The 24,418-nt window shown below is 45.3% G+C and overlaps 1 protein-coding gene across 6 annotated transcripts in view; it reads left to right on the plus strand.

Moving 5' to 3' along the window:
* Positions 1-770: 770 nt before the first annotated feature.
* Positions 771-24,418, plus strand: part of LOC135895917 (uncharacterized) — a 40,549-nt gene continuing 16,901 nt past the window's right edge. For 2 of the 6 annotated variants that reach the window (XM_065424166.1, XM_065424168.1), the window contains exons 1-7: positions 771-909; positions 12,010-12,107; positions 14,226-14,283; positions 16,373-16,464; positions 17,052-17,096; positions 20,079-20,180; positions 22,582-22,623. In XM_065424166.1, the coding sequence (XP_065280238.1) occupies positions 12,063-12,107; positions 14,226-14,283; positions 16,373-16,464; positions 17,052-17,096; positions 20,079-20,180; positions 22,582-22,623 (384 nt within the window). In that variant the 5' untranslated portion in view covers positions 771-909; positions 12,010-12,062. Of the gene's footprint in view, positions 910-12,009; positions 12,108-14,225; positions 14,284-15,378; positions 15,456-16,372; positions 16,465-17,051; positions 17,097-20,078; positions 20,181-22,581; positions 22,624-24,418 lie in introns of those variants that run through there. The other 4 variants (XM_065424170.1, XM_065424169.1, XM_065424171.1 and 1 more) reach the window with 4 other exon arrangements.

Raw genomic sequence — 24,418 nt, forward strand, 5'->3', positions numbered from 1 at the left:
TGACGAGCAATTTCCAGGCGACGAGCGAATACGCTTGATCAAGAACACTGATAACGCCGGCGGGACAAGCATTGTGGCGAAGTTCAATGCACAGGGATAGCTTTTACTTTTTTTATTTTTGTTTGGTTGACGTCATCACGCGTCACCGCGGGAAGTTTGAAAAGTTTAAGGTGAGTACGCCACGTGGTGGCATTCACGCGAACTAAACCCTCGTGTCCAGAAAAGCTGGATACGAGTGGGAAGCAATAACAGGAGATCGACCCACTCAAGAGGCAGCGTTTTTAATAGAGAGCTTGCCTTCGTGCATAGGGTTCGCCGACAGCGTTTCCCAGTAAACGTTAAGCTTACATAAGCTGCAGTTGCCGGGAAGCGTGAAATGCAGTCAGGGTTTTTGAATGCTATCGCATTCCACTCATAAAGGCGAAGCTTAAGCGTCCTCCAATTTCTTTCTTTTTTCATTCCCTGCGCTCACAGTACTCCTTTCATTCATGCGGCTGCATTTACTGCAATAATATAATATCGATACAATGTGGGAAATGCTGCAGGGCTGCTAATAGTCTAATTTTCTTATTATTAGCCTTTAAATAGTCCCTAAGCGGACGACGCGTGCCCGTGATGGTGAGCGATAGCGATGCGGATATTGCGAAAGTACCAGAACCGCACACGAATTATGTTCCTCAGTTGAATCTAGGCACCCAGACGCATCGTTTGCCCAACATATGCTAGTTGACGGGTGTCTCTCTCGGCGTGCTTTCTCGTTGTTGCGCTCGTCATCTGAGCTGTTGCAAGAGTGCGGACGTGTTGCGTGGCCGTCGAGCTCTCGGGCGGCGAACGATGGCTGCGCAGTGAGGAAGGCTCAACATATGTTTCCTGTCCTACCTTTGAGGGCGGAAGAGTGGAGCGCAGCAGGTAAGTCCGACGCGGGTCAACCATCGCACACAAAGCATGTAAACTGCAGTTGGCGAGTCTGTACAGGCTACATTTCGCAAACGCAGTCCCTTACTTGTACAAGATCTTCTTGACGAACACTTTCTCGGGATAACTACAAGTACTATAAGGCACGATGGCGCAGGAAAAGATCGGACGTGGTGGCACGCCCCAATACGGCATGCCACATAATGAAATTGTTACTGTGGCGCGTAAAGCTCCAGAATTCAATTCGTGCGAAAAGTAAATGTAAGTAGCATTCAGTGGCGATATCCTTGCTCCCAATGCTCCGTTCTGAATTTTTGCGCGAGGATGTCAAGGCGTATTAATTTTGGATAGTCTGTGCTCACATTTTCACTTAATGTGGGCGAAAGTTGGCTGGCCTCTACACCACGGTCAAGCACCTACGTATGCGGTGAGATGGATGGCATGCTTCAATCTTAGGTTCAGGTATGTATTTTGGCGCAGGCGGCACTACTCCTACACTCCCCTTGCACCTTCCTCATGGTGTGGTGGAGGGTAGCGCTGTCTTTCTCGACGTTGATTTTCTACCGCTAAGAAATCCACTTCTGCGCTGCGCAAATGAAACAAAGTTAATACTGTGATCTCCCCTCTTTAGAAAATGCATGTGGCTTTAAAGTGAAGCTTTCTTTGCCTCTTCCCCGAGGTTTATCTCAGCGTGCTTCCATTCCCCAAGCCGGGAAAAAATACAAGCTTCACAAACATCCCCCCTATGATCCTTACGTCACACCTGGTAACATTAGTTGAACGTGTTGCTCTCAGACTGCTTCAAGACCACCTAATGGGTTGACAGGTATCCACGAACTACGTTTTCCTTTCATTCGAAGGCACCCTGAAATCATTTTTATCGCGGTCGAGAAATGCATATGGGGTTGAACTAGAATATTTCATAAATGCATTGCAGCAAGAGGTACTTCAGGGCTTTTAGCAGACACAGAGTTACTGGTAATTAAAAATCGCTTTTTGTTGCCCTTCGCGGTTCTCCCGCTCCTTCTTCAATACCTAGGTGCCCAGCACTATACTAATGCTACGACGGGAAGGGGCATGCGTGAAACGCTCCGCCTGCTGAACGTTACCGGGGCAGGCTAGTCAAATTTGATGTTATAAGTCCCCGTAGATACCACTGCTACTTAATTTGGCACACGCCTAACTTGAAGGCTATCCCTCAACTTACACAGGGTCTCATTCATTTGCTTTGCTGCAGAGTATTAGATGGTTACGTGCGGCTATGTTTCCTCGCACCGAGAGGCAACTGGCAGATTTCCCTTTCGTAGTTATCGTTACAGTAATCACTGCATTTTTGAGGGTCGAACGATACGCCGTAATTAGGTTCGCTCGTGCGACTACCTCAGCAGTGCCTACATTGCTACATTGAGCAAGCGACGGATGCCGTACTGTGGACTCGGGTTGAAAAGATTTCTAAGCTAACGAGCGTCTACCATGATGGCGACGCACCTCGAAGATGTGCAACTCGGGAAGTAGACGAGCTGCTCCAGTCGGATGTTCATGCCGGCTCGCCATGCGGCTGGAGCCATATCGTCACACCCAGATACTAGTCGGAGCACGTGTTTATCATTAGCGAAGCGCAGAGAGCTCAGTGATCTTTACAGCGAGCTAACATCCATGAATAAAACTAAAAGGTAGCGACATGCTTTTATCTTGCCGCGCCGCTGGTGCCAGGAGTATGCAAGGAGGCAGTAGAGGTCTGCGTCTCCTAATTGGCTGAGCGCCGTCATCTAGTATTTTTCGCGCCTTTTTCTATATTTTTTCGTTTTTTCCGCGTCTCGGCGCACACACCACCATGACAGTTGGCCGTCGGGTTTCCACGGCGAGGCTTTCGCAAGGGGTTTCGTATGTTTTGGCTAAGTTTCGTGGCTAACCGCGTCATTGAAGAACACAGTTTTTGTTTTATGTTAGGGATTGATTTTAAGTGTACTGGAGGTTCAAACGTGTATGGACGGAGCCTTTTTCTTTGTTGACGTGATACGGAGCTCAGGCATGAGTAAGCTTATGCACGGATGCTATTCTGCGTGCTCGTTCAGATTTGATTTCCTGATCCCGCTATATTCGACAGGTGTATGAAGCTATTGAGTGCGAAGGCTGTGTTCTGTCATATATCGTGCCAGAAACGTAACACGTGTTATTGCTGTAGTACTGAAAGTGCATAGCTTTGTCAGTCCATGCTTTGTTAGGCGCTGCAAATATATTTTGCGAGGTCAAGCTAATGATATTGACAATTCTGAGTTGGCTTCTCCGCTTCGCCGTCTCAGCAGTATAAAGTAGTGCACGAGCTCATTGGGGATAAGAGTTAATGGAGAATACCTTAGTAACTAGCGATTCACTGATGATATTGCCTTGCTTAGTAACTCAGGGGAACACGTTCAATGCATGCTCACTTACCTGGAGAGGCAAAGATGAAGGGTGCGCCTAAAAATTAATCTGCAGAAAACTATAGTAATGTTTAACAGTCTCGGAAGGGAACAGAAGTTTAAGATAGGTAGCGAGGCACTGGAAGTGGTAAGGGAATACATCTACTTAGGGCAGGTAGTGATCGCAGATCTGGGTCACGAGATTGAAATAATTAGAAGAATAAGAATGGGCTGGGGTGTGTTTGGCAGGCATTAACATATCATGAACAGCAGGTTGTCATTATCCCTCAAGAGAAAAGTGTATAACAGCTGTGTCTTACCAGTACTCACGTACGAGGCAGATACCTGGACGCTTACGAAAAGGGTTCTACTTAAATTCAGGACGACGCAACGAGCTACGGAAAGAAGAATGATGAGTGTAACGTTAAGGGATAAGAAAAGAGCAGATTGGGTGAGGGAACAAATGCGAGTTAATGACATCTTAGTTGAAATCAAGAAAAAGAAATGGGCATGGGCGGGACATGTAATGAGGAGGGAAGATAAGAGATGGTCGTTAAGGGTTACCGACTGGATTCGAAGGGAAGGGAAGCGTAGCAGTGTGTGGCAGAAAGTTAGGTGGGCGGATGAGATTAAGAAGTTTGCAGGGACGCCATGGCCACAATTAGTACATGACCGGGGTTGTTGGAGAAATATGGGAGAGGCCTTTGCCCTGCAGTGGGTGTGACCAGGCTGGTGATGATGACGTTGATGAGTTTGTTAGCTCATATTGACTTGGAACTGCGTAAGGAAAAGGGGGAAAGTGCTCATTGATGGAAACTATTTCTATGTGTAACTTTCGTCCTTGCATACGCTTTGTTCAAAAATGAAGTACAGGTTCCACTGCGATGTTTGCGATTGAGAGTCAACGGCACCAGTTTGTCATAAAAGCGTAGGACCAGGTTCACTGCATAAAGACATGCCAGCGTCATGAAACGACGAGAATAGCTGAGAGGTTCCGCGTTGATCGCGCACGTTTCTACATGGCGCTCGTGTTATTCAGGCGAATATGTCACACGCCTTGGGTTCGGTCATCATGCTACTAAAATGAGTAAATTGTGAAGCTACACAAGCTGTACAGACGGCAGTCGACTGGGTACACGAACGTACACAGGTACGCTCTTTGAGCACCGCAAACGCATCGGAGTTGAATCGGCAGCTACACAGTGCTGCACACACGCGAGTGCATCGCCTTTGGCATGTACCGGCGACACCTTCATCGCAGCTCTTTCACGCCGGGCAAGTGTCCTTACAAAGCCAAATAAAGAATCTGATCAATGAAATAGAAATAACTCCTGAAGCGGGTTTATCTGTGCAAGCCGCGACAGTGTTCTTGCCTACCAGAACAATGCATGGCCGTGGACCACATGAGACGCAAACAAAGCTCTGGCATGTTATAAACATCGTGAACATTGCGTATACATTATTGGCAAGACAAAATTCTGATTTTTGTGCTAGTACAAGACACCAAAACAAATTTGTCCACCAAACTAGCCTCAAAAGCATTCTTCTAACTGGAAGCAGGCAGCCAACCCGAAACCACAAAACAAGCGCAAAGTTACGCGCCGAGAAAGCACAAAGAACATCCGCTTCGGCCAGTTTCATAGCGTTCCATCTTCGCTCCTAGCCCAGTACACAATAATCAAGCCTTAAGTACTGTAAAAATTCATGCGCAAATACCCAACAACAATTTTGTTGTTTCATCTCGTGTAACTCTATGGGCGGCTTACAAACGAACGACCAAGCTGCGATGGCGAGGTACGAGAAAAAGAGCGACCTGTGAGAAGGCCACGAGAAGGAGAGGCCCGGCGAGAAGGAATGTCGCTAGCTTTTAGTTTAATTCAGGGACCTTACAGTGAGCTCAAGTCCTTTACAGTGAGCAGGTTCTTCGCGCCACCCCGCGGCAGCCACGGCCCCCACGCTAGGCAGCAGACGCAGCTACAAGGAACTGTAGTGCAAATTGCAAACGAAGCGCTTGCCATGTCGATGACAGGACTAGAGTGCGCGCTCGCACTCACGTGCCCCTGTTTGACCGTGCTACGTGACGTGCACTAGCATTGTCGTGCACCTGCTTGACTGGCTGATATTAGCCAGTTCGAAATTGCGCATTTTAAAGCGCAGTCAACAACCCATTACAAAGCTACATCTGGCAAAGTGTCTAGCCAGGAGCGGCCAGGAGCAGGGGCGTCGCCAGGGGCGGGGGAGCTTATGGGGCTTCAGCCACCCGCCCCCCCCCCTCCCCTTAAATTTTTTCGTGCTGCCATGCACTGCCGACCAAAACAACCCCCGGTGCCGGAAATCATTCCGGATTTTATCCAGAATGCCTTTTTCACTTGTCGTCGGACATTGTTTAGTAACACTGGGGACGAGTTAAAACAAATGATTGAGGATCTTACCAGAGAGAGTGTAAGAGTGGGGTTGAAGAAAAAGACACTGATCAATAGCCGTGCAAGGGAACAAGAGTTCAGGATCGCCAGTCAGCCTCTAGAGTCTGTGAAGGAGTAGGTTTACCTTGGTCAATTATTCACAGGGGACCCTGATCAGCCGAAGGAAATTTACAAAAAAAATTAAAACGGGATGGAGTGCATACGGAGGGCATTGTCAGATCCTGACTGGAAGCTTATCCTTATCATTGAAAAGGTGTACAATCAGTGTATTTACCGGGGCTAACATAGGCGGCGGAAGCTTGGAAAGTGACAAAGAAGCTTGAGAACAAGTTAAGGAGCGCGCAAAGAGCGGCAGAATAAATAATGTTTGACATATTGGTAAGCGGCAGGAACAGAGCAGTGTGGATGGGATAGCCGATATTCTAATTGACACTGAGAGAAAAAAAAATGGAGCTGGGTAGGTTATGTAATACGTAGGTTAGATAACCAGTGGACTTTTAGGGTTACAGAACGGGTGCCACGAGAAGGGAAGCGCAGTCGAGGATGGCAGAAGAGTAGGTGGTGGGGTGATGAAATTAAGAAATTCACAGGCACTACTTGGAATCGCTTAGCGCAGGAAGGGGTGATTTGAGATCGCAGGGAGAGGCATTTGTCCTGCAGTGGACATTAAATAGGCTGGTGATGATAATACCTATCTCTCATGTAATGGCCTCGGACCTTTCAAGTATTAATAAAATTAAAAACTCAAACAATTGTCCGAGAAATCTCACATTTTAAAGCGAGCGCTAAAATAGGTATTTACGGTGTTTGGCGTTTTGTATGGTGGTGTCGTTGACGGTTGCACTACGCTGCTTTTTACTTCGAACAATTTTTTTTAAAGAACAATACTACAGTATTTAATCGATAATTCCGTGACTACAGATGAAGTACAGGCCCAAGTAGACATCATTTGCAAAACCCACCAAAGCAACAGTGTGAATTGGCAAATTAATTAAGCTAATTATCTTTTAGTCACAAAGTTCACGACATTACCTCGGCAAGTTGGAGGGTATCGCCATTGATCTTTAGGTACATATTTCTACATTGGGAAATAACTATGCATACCAAAATAACTGGGGTTAAACTATACGTTCAATTTACCTGATTACGCACGCAGCACCGCGAAAGGTGACTCTATGCCCAAACTCCTATGTGGCGTAACGACGTGGCGTAAAATGAGCATGCCATCGCACTTACCTCGTCCCATGAGCTTATTAGAATTGGCGTAGTGTGCAACTCCCGATTTGATGCACAGTCGCTTCAGCAACAGGCTCCACACTCGTCGCTTTCTCGCGCTGTACAAGCCAAGAACCACGTTACGCCACATTGCCACGTCAAAAGAGCGTTGCACCACGGGGCCGCGCTTCTTGCTGCGCACGTAATCAGGATAGTACACAACTAGTTTGACGTTATTCCAGTGTACATTGTCATCTTGAAATGCAGAAACACGTGACTAGCCGGTAATGAAGATCCTTGTGCTTCAACATTGCAATGTAAACATATGCCGCACAATTTGTATTTAAGAAATTGATTATTGAATTTTCTTTGGTTAGTGAATAAATTCTGCATGTATTTCTCGCGGACAATGACCACCCGTGGAGATAGTTCATCTGCAGGGACGTGAACTTTCCAGCAACTTCAAAATAACGCCCGAGTTTGTTTTTAAAAGAAAGAACAAAGATCGCTGAGTACTTCAATGGTAGTTAAATACCTCTTCGGAAACTTCTGATATCGCTAGTACAAGAGATTGACTGGACCTTTCATAGATTGTTTGTGCATCAGGATGCTGCAGTATTGCGCTTTCTTGACGCAACAGTTTCTGATGAATTGACACCACAAAGTCCGAACCATGGCGTCAACTGTCACGAAGTGCAAGCCGTGAATGCTGTACAAACCACCGAAGCGAAAGGAAATTGAGCCCAGCAGGCTCAAGTTATGTCCCGTTAAGCTAGCGATGAGCTGGCTCAATGCAGTTACCTTTGGTTTTACAGCGAATAGCTTTGTTTGGTTCTTTTGGCGGCTTTCGTGGTCGGTCAAGGTCGCACTTTCAGCCCCTGATACATATATGCTGATGCCAACTGGTACACCATTTCCTTTTTATAATTTTTTTAATCCAAACACGTTGTCTCACGAGAGCGCGGGGGTGTCCGAAAGTGTGCGTGGCATACTCCATTCTCCCGCCGCTTCCTTCTTCCGGTACGGTTGCGGATGACGAAAAACACCAGTCATATTGAACTAGTGTTTTCGCGCTACTGGAGCAAACACAGAGATAGAGCGTGCCAACTAGCGTTAGCCAAGCTGCTGAAAAAGAAAAAACAAAAGAGGTTGAAGAAACGTGCCGCAAGATGCAACTTTAAAACCTATGGTGTCCGGTCGTCAGCCCGCTGACTTGACAGAGGTCTAACAACCGAACGATCTTTGCCATCTTAAGCTGCAACTTAACATCGCAAATCTTATAACCCTATTTCGCACCCTGATCTTTTAATATTTCTTTAAACAGCTTGGCTAATCTGTTCTGGGGCCGTCTGTATATGCCGGATCAGTCTGTATTGTTAGCGTGCATTTGGAGAGCACCGTGCGCGCAAGAGGGAGACGAAGAGGGTGTGGTAGACTGTCTACTGGAACTGTGACCTTTGTACCTGTCTGTGCGTTTACCGCTAGCTTTTTCTTATGTAATTAGTTTTACATACGTTTGTGCGCCGGGCTTCCTCTTGGTAACATCTGGTGGAGGTGCGGGGTAACGACTAAGAACTGCGCCTCGCAGTGGCCGCCGCTTGGGTTCTTCACCGATGTTGCAGGTGACGGGGCCTTGTTTCGCAAAGCCTCCGTTTACTGCGCCGACTCTTATACTCAGAAGGGTTGAAATCTGGGCCAGTTGGTACATACTTGAACGAAAAAACCAGTCAAAAACACAAAGGACAAGAGGAGAGGTTCACACCACAACGACTGTCGTTGTGGTGTGAACCAGTCGTTGTGGTGTGAACCTCTCCTCTTGTCCTTTGTATTTTTGACTGGTTTTTTTCGTTCTTATACTCACGCATCCGCGTGATCCGGGAACCTTCTGCGGCACCGATGGCGCCAACGTCGACGACTGGCTTGAGATGTATGCGTGGGTGAGCAGCCACAACTAGTGGGTCCGAGAGTGATGCAGGTCAACATATTTTTTTTAATTGGCGGGAACAGCGCGTGCGGTTTCAAAATCACGAAACCGAGATCCGTGACTCGGAGACAAGCTGTGGAATCCTGACTGCAATGAAATAGTCACTTTAGACAGTAAATAATGTTTGGACGAAGTTAATTTATCTGCTGCAGCTACGTATTTCCAGTTACTATATTGTTACGATCCGCCGGCGGTGGTAGTGACTTTCTGGCCTCTCCTGCGCCACTGCGACGAATCGCTCCCGGAAGATAACGATGCGCCCACCTCGGACAGAACTGCTTACCAGTAAGGCAGCAAGGCGATACATGCTTGGCGGATTGAGTGGCGTTTGTTGCTTCACTGTCGCCTTCATGTACCAATGGGAGGCAGACCTCGTGGAAAAGGCTGCTCTACGGCGTTTCCTCGCGGATTCCGATAAACGCCACGGACATTTCACAGAAGCGCCCGCTAACTACTGGGTCATCCGAGGAACCAATTGCATGAGACGCACCACTTTCAGTCGAGCGCGACAATCCCCGCCTACGAAGCCTCCCTCCTTTCTGTGTGTTTAGTGAACAAAGATGCGGGAGTGATTGTGAGAACCCTCGCGCTCAAAGCGGCTCCTTGGGCGACTTCGGGCGCCCCGTTTGGACGAAGGTGGGTTGGCAGTTTTGCCTGGCCTAAATATCTAGGCAGGACAGAAGGGTTTAAGCAGGCTTTTTTCGGCTCCTCGGTGTGCTTCAATTCAGTCATGCTAGACTGACAAGACGTAATTTCTCCACTCCTCATGTAGATATCGTAAATAAACCGCGTAGTTCTCGTTCTCGACGAGAACACGCTCCTCCTTTCAACAACGTCCTTAGCATGGAAGAGTCGGACGGTGTCAGCTACTTATGTGCTTCAGTGCATGAAACGACGTTTTGTTAACAAATAAACTGGAATGCATTTCTCCGTAAAATTCGGGAATTTAGGTATCGAAACTGGTGTCGACCTGAGAATTCGTTCCAAGTGTATCCGCCTTGGGAACTCCACGGCTAGAATTAGCAAATTGGAATATGGGCCATAATGAAATCAGTTAAGCACTTAATTAGTGATTTGTATTAATTAGTCCATTTTGCATTTCAATTTCTTGCGCCAACATTGGCCGCCACGTCGAGTAGACGAGCTCATGAGCAAGGATTGTGATAGCTGCCAACGGCTACTACCGTCCTATAGTATGGTTCATCATATATATATATATATATATATATATATATATATATATATATAAACGAGAAGAAAGGGGGTTAACCGAGGGACCCGATATTTATTAGTCATATAATGAGAAGCCAACAAACACGGACACCAAGTACAACATAGAGGAAATTGCATGTGCTTAATAAATGAAATGAAGTATTGATAAATTAATGGAAATTAAAGTGGATGAAAAAACAACTTGCCGCCGGTGGGAACCGAACCCACAACCTTCGCATATCGCGTGCGATGCTCTACCAATTGAGCTACCGCGGCGGCGTTTCCCCATCCACTTTCTTGGGTATTTATGTGTACTAGTAGAACCCTGGGAGTGTTAGCCAGCGCCCCCACTCACAGACCTTGGCGGCGGACGTGGAACGTCTTTTTTGCCGCAGGCGTCACGAGAACGTGATCTTTTCGGGTGAAGGCAACTGGTCAATAAACCCACATATGCTACCTGAAGGCATCAATGTTGCCGGATTCGAGACCCTCTTTATGTAATAAACGAGAAGAAAGGGGGTTAACCGAGGGACCCGATATTTATTAGTCATATAATGAGAAGCCAACAAACACTGACACCAAGTACAACATAGGGGAAATTGCATGTGCTTAATAAATGAAATAAAGACATGATAAATTAATGGAAATTAAAGTGGATGAAGTGAAATAAAGCCATTATATTAGTCATATAATGGCTTCTCATTATATGACTAATAAATATCGGGTCCCTCGGTTAACCCCCTTTCTTCTCGTTTATTACATAACGAGGGTCTCGAATCCGGCAACATTGATGCCTTCAGGTAGCATATGTGGGTTTATTGACCAGTTGCCTTCACCCGAAAAGATCACGTTCTCGTGACGCCTGCGGCAAAAAAGACGTTCCACGTCCGCCGCCAAGGTCTGTGAGTGGGGGCGCTGGCTAACACTCCCAGGGTTCTACTAGTACACAAATACCCTAGAAAGTGGATGGGGAAACGCCGCCGCGGTAGCTCAATTGGTAGAGCATCGCACGCGACATGCGAAGGTTGTGGGTTCGGTTCCCACCTGCGGCAAGTTGTTTTTTCATCCACTTTAATTTCCATTAATTTATCATTACTTTATTTCATTTATTAAGCACATGCAATTTCCCCTATGTTGTACTTGGTGTCAGTGTTTGTTGGCTTCTCATTATAGGACTAATAAATATCGGGTCCCTCGGTAAACCCCCTTTCTTCTCGTTTATTACATTACGAGGGTCTCGAATCCGGCAACATTGATGTATTCAGGTAGCATATGTGGGTTTATTGACCAGTTGCCTTCACCCGAAAAGATCACGTTCTCGTGACGCCTGCGGCAAAAAAGACGTTCCACGTCCGCCGCCAAGGTCTGTGAGTGGGGGCGCTGGCTAACACTCCCAGGGTTCTACTAGTACACATAAATACCCAGGAAAGTGGCTGGGGAAACGCCGCCGCGGTAGCGCAATTGGTAGAGCATCGCATGCGACATGCGAAGGTTGTGGGTTCGGTTCCCACCTGCGGCAAGTTGTTTTTTCATCCACTTTAATTTCGACTAATTTATCATTACTTTATTTCATTTATTAAGCACATGTAATCTCCGCTATGTTGTAATTGGTGTCAGTGTTTGTTGGCTTCTCATTATATGACTAATAAATAGCGGGTCCCTCGGTAAACCCCCTTTCTTCTCGTTTATATATATATATTTCTTCCCCTTCCCCTTTCTTCTCGTTTATATATATATATATATATATATATATATATATATATATATATATATATTTAGTTTCTTTGTTTACTGCCACTGATTTGCTGGTCTATCCTGGGAGTGCATCGATCCATGTTACGCAACACCAAACTCGCAGGGTCACAAAGAAGATAACGAAGAAGATCACGAGGGGCCGAAGATAAAAGCGAAATGGTCGATGAAAGCGTTGTCACCGCCATATCCAGCATTTGCGCGGTAAGCTGATCCAGTTAATGTCTTCGTTAGCTACACCTTATCACTTTCAAATATAGGACGTCTAAATTTTGACATGCCAACGGATCCGCGAGTCTTTGAGAACGACGCATCACATCAACAAGCGTGAAACGTAGCACTAGCACTGCCTTCAACAGGGCGTAGTGTCTAAAGAAACGTAGGCCGGCATAAGTCATAAGAGATATTAAATCATTGGCTTAAAAGGTGCTTGCGGTGCATTAACACGTAGGATCCGAATTCATGTATTACGAGTTAGTGTTACAGAAAGCAAATCGGTGCCATGGTCACAGAGTCTACGACTGTGCCTATATACTCGCGCTGGCAATGCAGGCATCTTTCAAGAGGCAAAAAAGAGCTCACAATATTCCCACAGTGCCGCGGCATGGCAGACCAGTATAATTCAATCCCAAATATCATGAACTATATTTTGACTATTTTCCCTTGGTGCAGAGAAAAACTGTGCTATAGTTTCAGATAAAAAGGATATATAAACAATTTTCTAAAAACCAAATTCCGCACTATATATAGCAGGACAACGTGGATATTTCGACCGCACCGGATACTGACCACTTGACCGTATAGCTGCCCATGAGCAGCAACCTACGAGCCTGGACTGCTAGTATTACATAGCAGCAGGAACATGCTGCCACAAGTAGAAGCACTTTTCCATCATAGAACTAATGCCAATTTGGCAGGGCATGCTACGCGCTTCACATTTTTTGTGTGAGTTTCGCCATCCATTTCAGAATGATGCCACAGTAGTCACTATATATGGCACAAGTAATATTCACAGAAAGTCAGCGAAGAGCTCGCACCTGATGCGCATGTTTCATTTGCTGAATAACGTGAGCAACGTACTAGTATATTGTTAGCAATCCATGAGCACCACACAGTTGCTAATTTACTGCCAATAACCGTAACTAATCAGTTTGTGACTTCGATTACCAACTATTATATAACGTTCAATTTCGTACTGCTAAATTTTACACAATAAGTTGACCACATTTTTTTTTTTTTACATATAACCATTTTTACCTTGCTTCAGTGACGTCGGAGCCTGACAACATCGCATTAAATATTTAAGAAGAGCTCATCAAGGGGCAAGGATTGAGAGAAATCAGGAGGAAAAAATATCGGTGGAAAGCCATAGGCACCTCCCTTATAACCGAGGCATTCTCTGGCCGCGAAAAATATGTTCTATAAACTGGTGTGTCTGTCCGTTATGTTCGCCAGATCGCTGATCATCGAAGCAACTGGAATATTATGTGTCCAAAGTAACTCCTTAACACATCAAACATGTCGAACATCCAACACATCCAACTACTTATCGAACTTCCACGCAACTCTATGCACAAAAAGAATGATCATAAAGTCCCACCCCACGCGTGTTTCAGGGCAGCGTAGTTTCCAATCTACGTGCGATGTTTCTACGCAACAACTCCGTCAGATACTGCTATTATAAATTTTCGACTTAACGTACCATCAAGCCTTGCATTATTCGTTTGTCTTTGTTTGATGCTTTAAGTAGAAATACCCCCCCAGCAGCAAACCTTCTGTCTGCTTCTTGATCCAGCCACCTTCCTCTCGCTTTGTCTATGTCTGCTTCTCGATTTTTTTCTCCTTTCAAGTTTGCTGGCATTCTCCTAGTCTAGCACAGTTCCTATGGCATTGCACTGCTGAGCACGAGGTCACTGGTTCGGCCCTCTACGTGGCGGTCGCATTTCGATGGGGCACTGAATGCAGAAGCACTCGTCTGCTTGGATTAAGGCGCACGGTAAAGGACGCCAGGTGGTCAAAATTAGTACAGAGTGCCCCATTACGGTACACCTTATATTTATATTGTTTGTGATACGCAAAGCCCCAAAATTTTATTTTGTGCTTAATTATCGCAACATAAATACACCAGCGCGTATAGCCACAGAGGTACTAGAGGAGAAGGAATAAATCTGAAATGGCAAGCGTATTGTAAGTCACAAGTTGATAACAAAACAGGCGAATGTGAAAAAGCGAATATAGTATGCGTATGAAAATTTCAGGGCTCGCCATCGAACATGCGACTGCAGCTTATGTATTACACTTTTTTTACTATTTATCTTTTAGGTACTCAACTGCGCCTACATAGCGTTCGAACTGTATGCTGCTAGCGGTGGTTACATACGTAAGTAGCTGTGCCTACGTAGTCGATCACCTAGTGTGTGAGGTGTTTTATCTCTGAGGCACTTTCGGAAATAGGAAGCAGTACCATATTATCATATTGCAACGCCTTATCTCTTTATTTATATTCTTATCTTATCAATAGCCCCCAATGGTCTGGCCGTAAGTGCGTTGCTTGCAGCCAAACACTAGTTCTAAATTTTGTTCGAAGGTGGTGCAAGGGCATAAATGATAGTGCACGAAAATGTTTGAGCCAGAAATAAATGTTTCATCCGAACAAAAAAAACAGATTTTTGTTAGGTTTCTAGTTTTTGTATTTTTGACGTCAAGCAAACGCGGGCTTCATATATGTAAGCTCTCGCCAATGCCACAGCTTCACACAAACTGCAGAACTGTACACCGAATACTATGATCTGGTGCACCTCGTTTACAACTAGAAAACTAAATTTGCAATAATATGTGCGTATTTTAGAACTGAGACATACTTAACTGGCGCTAAAACAACCAGGCGCCTTGTCCCGTCCTGCGTGCCTCCTTTTCTGTCCCTTATCCTTTTAGCGGCAGTAGCTATGCATCAGTCATCGGACCCGGTTTCATAAAATATCACCGCCCAAGCACCGAGTAGAGATGGTTAACCAGCGAAGCTGAAACGTGCGGCCACGGTGTTTATCACTGGGTTAATCCCAGCGATTCCTCAAACGTCCGCTTGGTAGGCTGCAGGATCCTCGATACGCAGTGGCTGCTTGCGCTCGGCTGCACGAGCCTGTTCTTGCGCCCGGACTGCAGTATGGGCACGGCGTAGACGAACGCATTTCCGGTTCTGCTCGCGGCGTTGCTGACGGCAAGCTGCCTGCTCCTAAGGAGATCGCATGACTCATAGTCTACCGATTTCGGAGCCGGGGAGAAACTGCTGCGCGTGCGCTCGGCTGCGACAAAGAACAATGCAATTGACGCAGCTAATCCAACAGCACCTAGATAGCTCAAGACACTTTCACTCAGATACATGATGTCATGTTACCTGGCCCAAGAGCCATAGAATCTGATGGGAATGCTCCTGAGTAAGCAGCGGTGTTTTAACGTCACCTCTTTCATCACGCAGGCCTTACCAGCGGAAATTCCGGGCCAGGTAGCGTGACGTCATGGATTGGGGTAAACAGGCCTTGTGCTATCTAGGTGGTATGGACTAATCACACGCCTCTCTTTCTCTCTTTTTTTTTCGCGCATTCACATGGGGTTGCGCCGGAGGAGTTTTAGGCGTCCAGGCGACGGGCAGACGGACGGACGGACGGACAAATCGGCTAGCCATATACAGCTTCGCCGTAAAATGTAGTCGATATATTCTTTTAGCCTGCGCCACGAGCAGTTGTGTCCACTTCAAAACCGCGCGTGAAGGAGAGTAGACTCGTTTTTTCAGCAGGCGCACTGCATCGCGCACTGCTGAAGATAACATTTTTACAATTATACCGCTGTCTTTTGCCCCCATTTTAATAGTTCTTGCTTTACCATATTTAGCAAAAAAAGGGAGGTTGTTTTCAGAGCTATTGTAAGCGCGAATCCGAGCGCGTGCATAGCAATACTACGGAGTAGAAAAACTTTGAATGCGTGGTGCAAAATTTCAACGTCACCTCGGTTAAAGCGCCCCCATATTTTTATATTTTGCTCTAGCCCCATCTGATGGCCCCATCTGATAAGTCTTTCTACTGATACGCCGTTACAAGTGCCGCTTCTAATACGAGTAATCCGAGATAACGCCATTAATTTTCTGAAAGTTCTAGCAACGTCATTTTTTCCTTACCATCAAGTGTCGTCTACATAGAGTTGTATTCATGATCGATCAACTTCTGGCGTAATTTCGCTTACGCATGCCTAGCACAATGACATCAAGACACTTCAGACGATATTCATAGCCATGCACCCAACACTTGGCTAATTCCAAGGACAACGGCCTTGATCCAATCTATCGCCGCAAGAACCTGCATATTGCAAACTCGCAAGTTTACATTTTACGACACTAAATAACGCGTTCATGGCATTTTCATGGGCAGATTAGGACATATTCCAAGATGAAATTTGTTTTCGTTTTCTCTCTGCAGGCAACGCAACAAGCTTCAACCTCGTAACCGCTGCTGTTTGCGCACTAAGCCTCGGGAGCGACATCATGCTGCTCAAGTCTGTCTCCTGTGGAGTACGTTTTTCCTTAAGGCCTGATAGAAACAGCCTAATTTTTCTTTTATATTAGCTGGGAGTACCAGTGTTATTTTTACAGTGGAATTCAAACGCAGTAAGGACAAAACATAGGCCAGTTGCGCTCAATATAATGATACACATTTGTGCGCAGAGTCAGCTTAAGCCTACGTTGAATTGCGCGTCCTGGCTAAAAAAAGATAAACACGTGAAGACGCAGCTACCAAAATGTTAACGTTGATTTGGGCAACCTTGAATCATGTCTGCTTTATTATTTAAAAGGATTCACCGAATATGCCGAACACAAGTTTAGATTTCGTAATCTATTCAGAATTTTTTCGCCCCTACCTACGAGAATGCAAATTCGTAATCGAGGTAATGGTTTGGACGTTGAAGCGTACATGTCTCCGCGTTTTGATCAATGTGAGTGAGTCCCTATATTATCTATTACTATGTACCTAAACCTCATAGCAAACTGTTCCCTCGAAGTGTCTACGCTATGAATGCTGATTTTCCTGCGTTTACAAATTATTTTAACAAGCAGTTGCTAAATGCAAATGTTTTTAATCATTTTGGGTGTGTGCGCAGTCAACGATGCCACGAGCCACAACTGGTAACCAAGGCATACCGAAGGTAAGTTGAGATTCCATTTAATAAAAAAAAAATTCTAATAGGCATGTTGGATTTATGACGATAAAAGACCGTGTCCTTCGTGGTTACACAGACTTGCATTCTGCGCGGGAGTTTTACATCAGCGATGTAATTTTCTTTTTCTTGAATACAATGGGCCGCAGTGCTATGTCGTACGCAGCTACAAAGAAAAGTGTACTGTTCCTAGCCTCTCCACTTCTCAAATTTTTCTTGTAAAAGGCTTAGGCAAAGTTAGTAGATAACGTAAACCCATAGTTGTCTTTGAAACCAGCTGTCTTTGAAAAGACGGCTTATAACCAGTGATGTAACAATAATTTTTCTACAGAGTGGGCAAGTTTCCCTATTACCATTGCGCTCTCTCTCTCTCTTGATACATATATAGTGAGAGAGAGAGAGAGAGTATACTGCAGTCTAGGAAGGGCCTTTAGCCGGAGTGCGTACAGGTGAAAAAGTACAAAATAAATTAAACATGTTATACAAACGCAACTTGAATTTATACAAAAAACGAGGTATTTTCACGCTGTAGTGACGTTGAAGAACACATTAGCAAAATTGTAAATCTCGAAACTCATTTTTTTTTTATTGGGCGCACCTTTGCCCACTAAAACGGGTGACACTCGAAGCGTAAACATAGCGGCGAGCACCGTCGACGATCGTAGAAACCTGATGTTCGCGTAAAGCACGTCACTTTTTATACGTGGCTCGACGAGCATTCCAGCCTAATCTGGTGCCCGCGTGCCTTCCAGAAAGTACTACACAATTGGTGCCGCGCATACAATCTGGTTCCACGAAGTTCGGAGAAAACATACGCAACAGATAGAATGAACGATTACATTAAGGTATGTTCAGATTGTGGTCGTAGTGTTAGAAGAGCGCGCACCTTTCCTAAAGCCAGTTTTGCTAACTTCCACATCATGCAGGCCCGTCTTGCCCTGAACTATTGCGTTTAACATTTGTCAGCTGGTGAAGAGCGGTCGCTGGAGCAAGATATACAAGTTCACATGTCAGCTGAACCCCTCTTCAAAAGCATCGTACCGATGTTGCGCGCAAACGCAAGAGCGAAAAACTAAAGTACCCGTAGTGAAGAAAAAACATAGCAACAAAGAAACAAAGTCCTGAGGTTGGTCAGTGGGCACAGAAAGGCATAAAACGCACCACGCGGACGACTTCAGGTTGTGCGCGGTGCCGCTGTGATTGCGAAATGCCGTCTGGCCCGACATCATAGTATAGTCAGCAGTATGTAGGATGATCTTGTATTGTCCGAAATAGCGTCGCTGAAGCTTCTACGACCTCGTTGGCGTATCGGAGCCTGAACACGCAGTGAAAATTTAATACTTACCTACGAGTGATTCTGAAAGATACCTTGGCGCTGTTGCTATGTTGAATTTTTTACTTGTGCAGCCAGCAGTGACAGCTCTCGAAAGCGAGGTGGCAAATGACCTACTGTGTTCCGCTTCACTGCTGACAGTAGGGAACAAGTGCCCCTTCGCCCCCCCCCCTCTTCTTTCCTGCTAGATACACTTAGGTTTATGACGTGTCCACGAACACCAACTAAACGAAGTTGCATAGACTTTGCACGAAGTTATGATTGAGGTACTTTCCTTTTTTTATCATTCACATAAGCACTGGAAGTGTGAAAAATAACGACTCCATCATTTGCATCGGCGCGCTCAGACTGTCACGATCCGAACTCCTTTCTTTTTATAGAAAGTGAGGCCAGAATTTGGTTCACAAATGATGGTCAGGTTCAACCATTCAGCATGAGTGCAGCCAGCAGCTCCGTAACAAAGTTACGAACTCTCCACAGATATGTATGATAATAAATACACCAAGCTGGCGCATGACGGCAAACTTAATGCTTAGTTGTCCACTAGTTTCTTTTTTTTAACTTTGGCAGATACCATAGAGACATCGTTCGTAGGCTGTTGTTGCGCAACCTTATTTTGGCAATAGATATATCTATGTTTCCACCCGATAGCTTCCCGAAATTCACAACCTCTAGCCGCCGCATGTAAGATACACGAATAGACCAGACAAAGTCTGTTTTTCTCGCTTCCGCGGAAGTTGTGGCAGTTGATAAACATTCCCTAGTTTGTCACCCACAATAGGGTGCGGCCAAACTCTGAATACATACAGGAAGGAAACAGCAGGGAACAGCACGCAACGCGATTGAAGCCATACCTGTCGGCCCAGCAAGTGTTGTCACGTCAAAGTGCGCGCTTGTGTCTGTCGTTCCCACCCTACAGGCAGAGCTACGGCAGCGCAGCCGAACAAGCGCACACCGAATAAAAACTGCTGGCATTGCTACTGGGAACGAAACGTCTCAGAAAATGTTGATTCTTGCCCCGTGATATCGACGCAAGAGGTCACGTGCTTGGCCGCGAGTGAGCGCTCTGGCATTGATCGCCACTGGCTTCACGGAGCGCTCGATCGCTTGCCGAGGCTGGCGGCGGGACGTAATGCTTTCTCCTAACTTTTTTTCTTTCTTCCAACAAGTCTGCATATAAGCGACCAGCCGTTCCACCACTTCCGGAGTTACGAACTGGCGCGGACAAGCCTCTCTTTGGGAATATTTAGTCACAAAACCAATGCGTGTTTAGTCAAACGAGCGAAAAGTGCACCGCTGTACGTCTCGCATGCATAGATCCTGTTTTTGAAACATCGTTTGCGCTGACGGCTGCGAAATTCTCAAGTATTGCGTGATATAAAGTAGGACGCAAAACTTCGTCGCTAGAAGTAATGCCAACCTTCTCAGATAAGATATCCAAAGTATACGAAATAATAAATTTGTAAACTCTGAAAAGACGTTGTTGCATCCCAGTAGCCGGCATCCGGTTGTCAGGCTAGATAAATGCGTATTTCAACACTTATTGCTTTTTAGCCATTCGATATGCCTGCGCTCTGAGTCCTGCCTCTTGAGTGTCAAAGCATAAGCCGATGGCCATTTTTGCCTCCTTATTTCAGGGGACTCTTAAGAGAATGCGGCTGGCACTCTGTGCCAAGGCGCTTGTCATTACCTTCGAATTTTTCGCGGCGATTTTTGACGGCTACAACTGTGCCCAAGATGTAAGTACCGGGATCATTTCCACTGCCGATTTACTCCTTTCGCGAAATGTCGTCATGGGGGCGGAGAACCCGCCCGTGGTTACCTGTCGTATTATGCGCTGACCGGCCTGCCCCCCTCCCCCTCCCCCCCCCCTATACACTCAACACGAATCACAAACGGTCTCTACCTTACCCTATACCACGGTGCGTGAGCGGTTTTCACAGCGCCCACCGGTGCACAGCAAGCCCCGGAAGCAATGTGCTATGGGTAGGGCGCTTGAATCGCTGAGCGCTGTACTGCTTATGTGGTGAAAGCAGCTATCAAAGCTATCACTCTTCGCAATGTGGGCAAAGACTAAACGACTTTGTAATGACCTTCATTTGTTTTATCGCAATAGTGCACGATTGAACTACAATCGGACACCTGTAACGGCTTTTAGTAATGCTGTACTGAAATGGATATATATAGCGACTATTCATTAGCAGAGTGCATCTCTAGCTAAGTTTCTCTGTCTAGAGAGGCTCATCAAACGCACCTTCGCGGTCTAGAGAAGTCGTTTATTGTTCGCTGGCTTAAATACCACAAAATAAGGACATCACGTTGTTACCTGTAGCCAATGGATGATTAGCTACCTTCCTCCGAAGGTAGGTTCGAGGGATTACAATTCAAATGTGACGTTTGTTTCAAGACACGTTGTTTCTTCCACCTCTGAAATATATCACTACGACTTCCCCCTGCTGCTCACAAAATTCGCAGAAACAATTTCATCAAATGCAGTTATAAAATCTTAAGCGTTTACTCCATTTCAGAGGATGGTAAGTACGTTCCTTGATCTTCTCAACCTCTCCCGATTGGTTTCTCTCTCGTTTCTTTCTATGCAAGCATCCTCTGTCGCTCCAGAGTTTGAATTTTTGATGTTATGCCCGCAAAATGTATTATACTAAAGAAATGCAAGTAAGTTCGGTGGTAAGTGGTGTGCCGTGGTTTCTTATGTTCACGCCACAGAGAGATGACGGGTAACAAATGTATTTGCTTTACTTCTTCCTTCTGCGTTCACGTAGTGCTTTTAAGTATTGCATTATAGTTTTTGAAGCTAATATTGTATCCCGGCATTTTCGTATGCCTTCATTTAGTCTCATTTAGCGCCTAATTTCCGCAACAATATTATTTTCTGGGAAGTACAAAGCAAAATGTTTGTTTAGGAGATACAAATTGATTACAAATGAGGAAGTCCTATTTATAACGCTCTCGTAAGTTTAGCCGCAATGCGTGCGCGAAACTGTCGTACTTCCTTTCGACGCACACAATAATTGTTTCAAGATACGTATTTCTGAATGTAGAGCAATTTACTACTTAATTAATCCTTGTAAGGCTAGAGCGCTGAAGAAGTGAAATAAAAAAAAATAAGTGATAGAGGTACAGTGGGGGCCTTTGTCGTCAAATTCATTCGAAATTCTATGAGAATGTCATACTCGTTTTCAAATGATACTTAAACCATTCCAGTTGATGCTGTTCCTTTAATATCTATAGCACGAGCCTTTGAAATACAGCGCTTCCATGCTGGATAAAAAACGTGTAGCTTTACCGTGCAGGTATACAAACTTTCGTTTTCCTATAGAGCCCGAGAGCTCAAGCGAGAGCCCGATTAAGTTTGACGCCCGAAACAAAAAATAAGTACATCGAGTGAAGGGAAATTTCTGTGCTAAAAATGATTTGATGCAGCCAAAATATTTATAAACATTTCGTTAGAAAAGCGATGTTTGTCACAGCTGGCAGAACTAGCCACCTAATCCTCTTACGAACAACCATCCCATATGTGCGATTTTCTACACTTGAGACAAAGTTATAAACGGCCCAAGCTTATTAGAAAATTTTTAAAAAATATTGCAATAAAAATTTAAGGAAGTTTTCGCTGAATTAGAAGACAGAATATTTTTAACCGAAAGGCCGAGAAGTCGGCCTCGGCTAGTACCCTCTTGCCTAAAACTATGCGCAGAGAAAGGATGAAGTGGGACAAAAAAGAATAAAAGATCGAAATAAAGGTGAGGACAGGAAGGTGAGAAGCGCCAATACAATAGGCCGTGTGAAGTTAAGGTTTCCCTAAATAAGGCGCTTGCTTTGCTTGCTTTGATAACCCATCTTTCTACCAGGACTTCATCGCAGGATGAAATCTAATTATTTAACAGTGCAAACGCTCATCACCTGCTTACCGGTTCCCTTCCGCAGCTTGGAGGTAGATTACCAATGGAGAAACACTGCTTCTAGTTGAAGTCTCTCTTTCATAAGTAAACTTCAAGGTAGGCTACTTAGCAATCTTCATTTTGTCATTGGTCGAATCCATGCCCTTTGTGCTTGTAACAATTGTACTTTACTATGGCTTTGCAAATCCTGCTTACAACCATATCCTTTTCACTGTTGCAGTGCCTCAGGTACTTATATGGCAACAACCTGAAGTGGCAAGAAGTAAGAAATTTGTCAATAATGACGTCCTCAATTTAAGCAACGATCACGAGTGGTCCAGTAACGTATGTCGCTGGAGCATGCGTTCGACGAACGTACTAGTGTTTGTAACTTTCTTCCCTTACGACGAAAAGTTCGATTATCGAAACGTTGCCTTCAGCGGCTTTCATTGGTCGATCGTTGTAATATGTCAAGTCTGCATTGTCCGGCGTTTCTTATTTTGTGTGCAACTTAGCAATGTGGCCTAGCTGTAGGGCCCCATATAAGGCAGTGTTATCATATCGTGACCGTCGAGATTGATGTGCAATATGTCGTATGCGCTAGAAGGCAGATCTTCATGTAACTCACCCTGCATGCACTGGTAGCTGATTAGCGTATCCATCAGATACCTGGTTAATAATGCATATGTGGTGCCTCTAGTACCGACATAAAACCAAACGAGCGTGCGATATGTCCAGTGGTGCCATGACGTAAAGCTATTCCAATCTGTTTTTCTTCCATTGGCGCCATTATCCCTCCGCGGTTGCTCAAAATTTTTAGGGCCGCGCCAACTACGCCTGTATGTCAGGTGACATCGCGAAAACCGTGAAAACTGTGGATCTGAAAATGACGTCTGCAAATTGCTTATGCATTTACGTTGCCCAAAACTAAAACATATTTCGAATTCTTTCCCTTGGTCGCTGTTATTGCCCCGCTATTGTTTAAAACTTATGGGGACGTGCCTATATCGCCTGTCTGTCACGCGACGTCAGAAACGAATGAAAACTTACCCTGCGAAAGTAACGTCTACGCCGTTCTTAAGCATTATTCTGCCGAACAAAACTGTATTTTCGAAATAGAAAGACAGCAGCAAACGCGAATGTTTTCGTGGAGCAGTCAATTATATCAATTTATTTGTTTTTATGTTATTTATACTCACTGTCGGACTGGAACCACCGTCTAACGCTCACGCCGCACCGAAAACGGTCACAATCGAATAGACTCGCGAAGTAATTTATTGCTCAACAGTCGAGGACGATGGCAGATGTTGCGCGTCGCGGCGCCGAGCGCCGAATTTTATTCGAGTTACCGTATATGGCTCCTCTTAAGGTGCCGGAGTTGCGCGAGGGTCGGTCATTTATGGCTCCAATGTAAAGTGGAAAAGCCACTCCGCAACGCCATGGCAGTGCCAGCAACTCGTTTCTTTACTTTTTTTGCTTTGCTTTTATTTTGATGCGAAAGCATGAAATAGCCCGTTGGGCAAAAACGATAGCGTCTGCCGCAGCTAAACGTCAGGCAACCAATTACGCGTCATGGGCAAATGTAGCCGTGTTAAGCGTTTCAAGAAGCAGACACACGCGCTGGATAAGACTGCACGCATTGCATATTTATTCCCGTGGTTGTAAGGAATTCTGCATCTTTCGCAGCACCGTGCTTAGATTTCAAAAAAAAAGCGAAATCAATGATTTCTTTTTTTCTTTATTCTCTTCTACTCCTCCTCATGTACTGCAAAAGATGTCAGGGCGTCGCATGAAAATAATTCCGCAATTTAAATTGGAAAACACGTGCGAACACACTTCTTTCGGCCAGTAGCATCGAGGAAGAAGAGATTTAAAGCAGAACCGGCCCATTGTGAGAGGAGAGAGTTGCTTCCAGCCGCCCGGTTGGTCTGATGGGCTCTCACTGCTACCTGTACGCTATTATCCCCTTTCTGCAAAATATTGTATAAAGTTCCTCGTTTCTTCTTCTTCTGCGGAAAGAGTCCGTCTTTCGTCCTCCACTCCGAAGTCACAACAGCCGGCAGCTAGCTGCGGAGCAT

Source organism: Dermacentor albipictus, chromosome 2 (genome assembly GCF_038994185.2).
Source record: "Dermacentor albipictus isolate Rhodes 1998 colony chromosome 2, USDA_Dalb.pri_finalv2, whole genome shotgun sequence".
Classification (NCBI taxonomy): Eukaryota; Metazoa; Arthropoda; class Arachnida; order Ixodida; family Ixodidae; genus Dermacentor; species Dermacentor albipictus.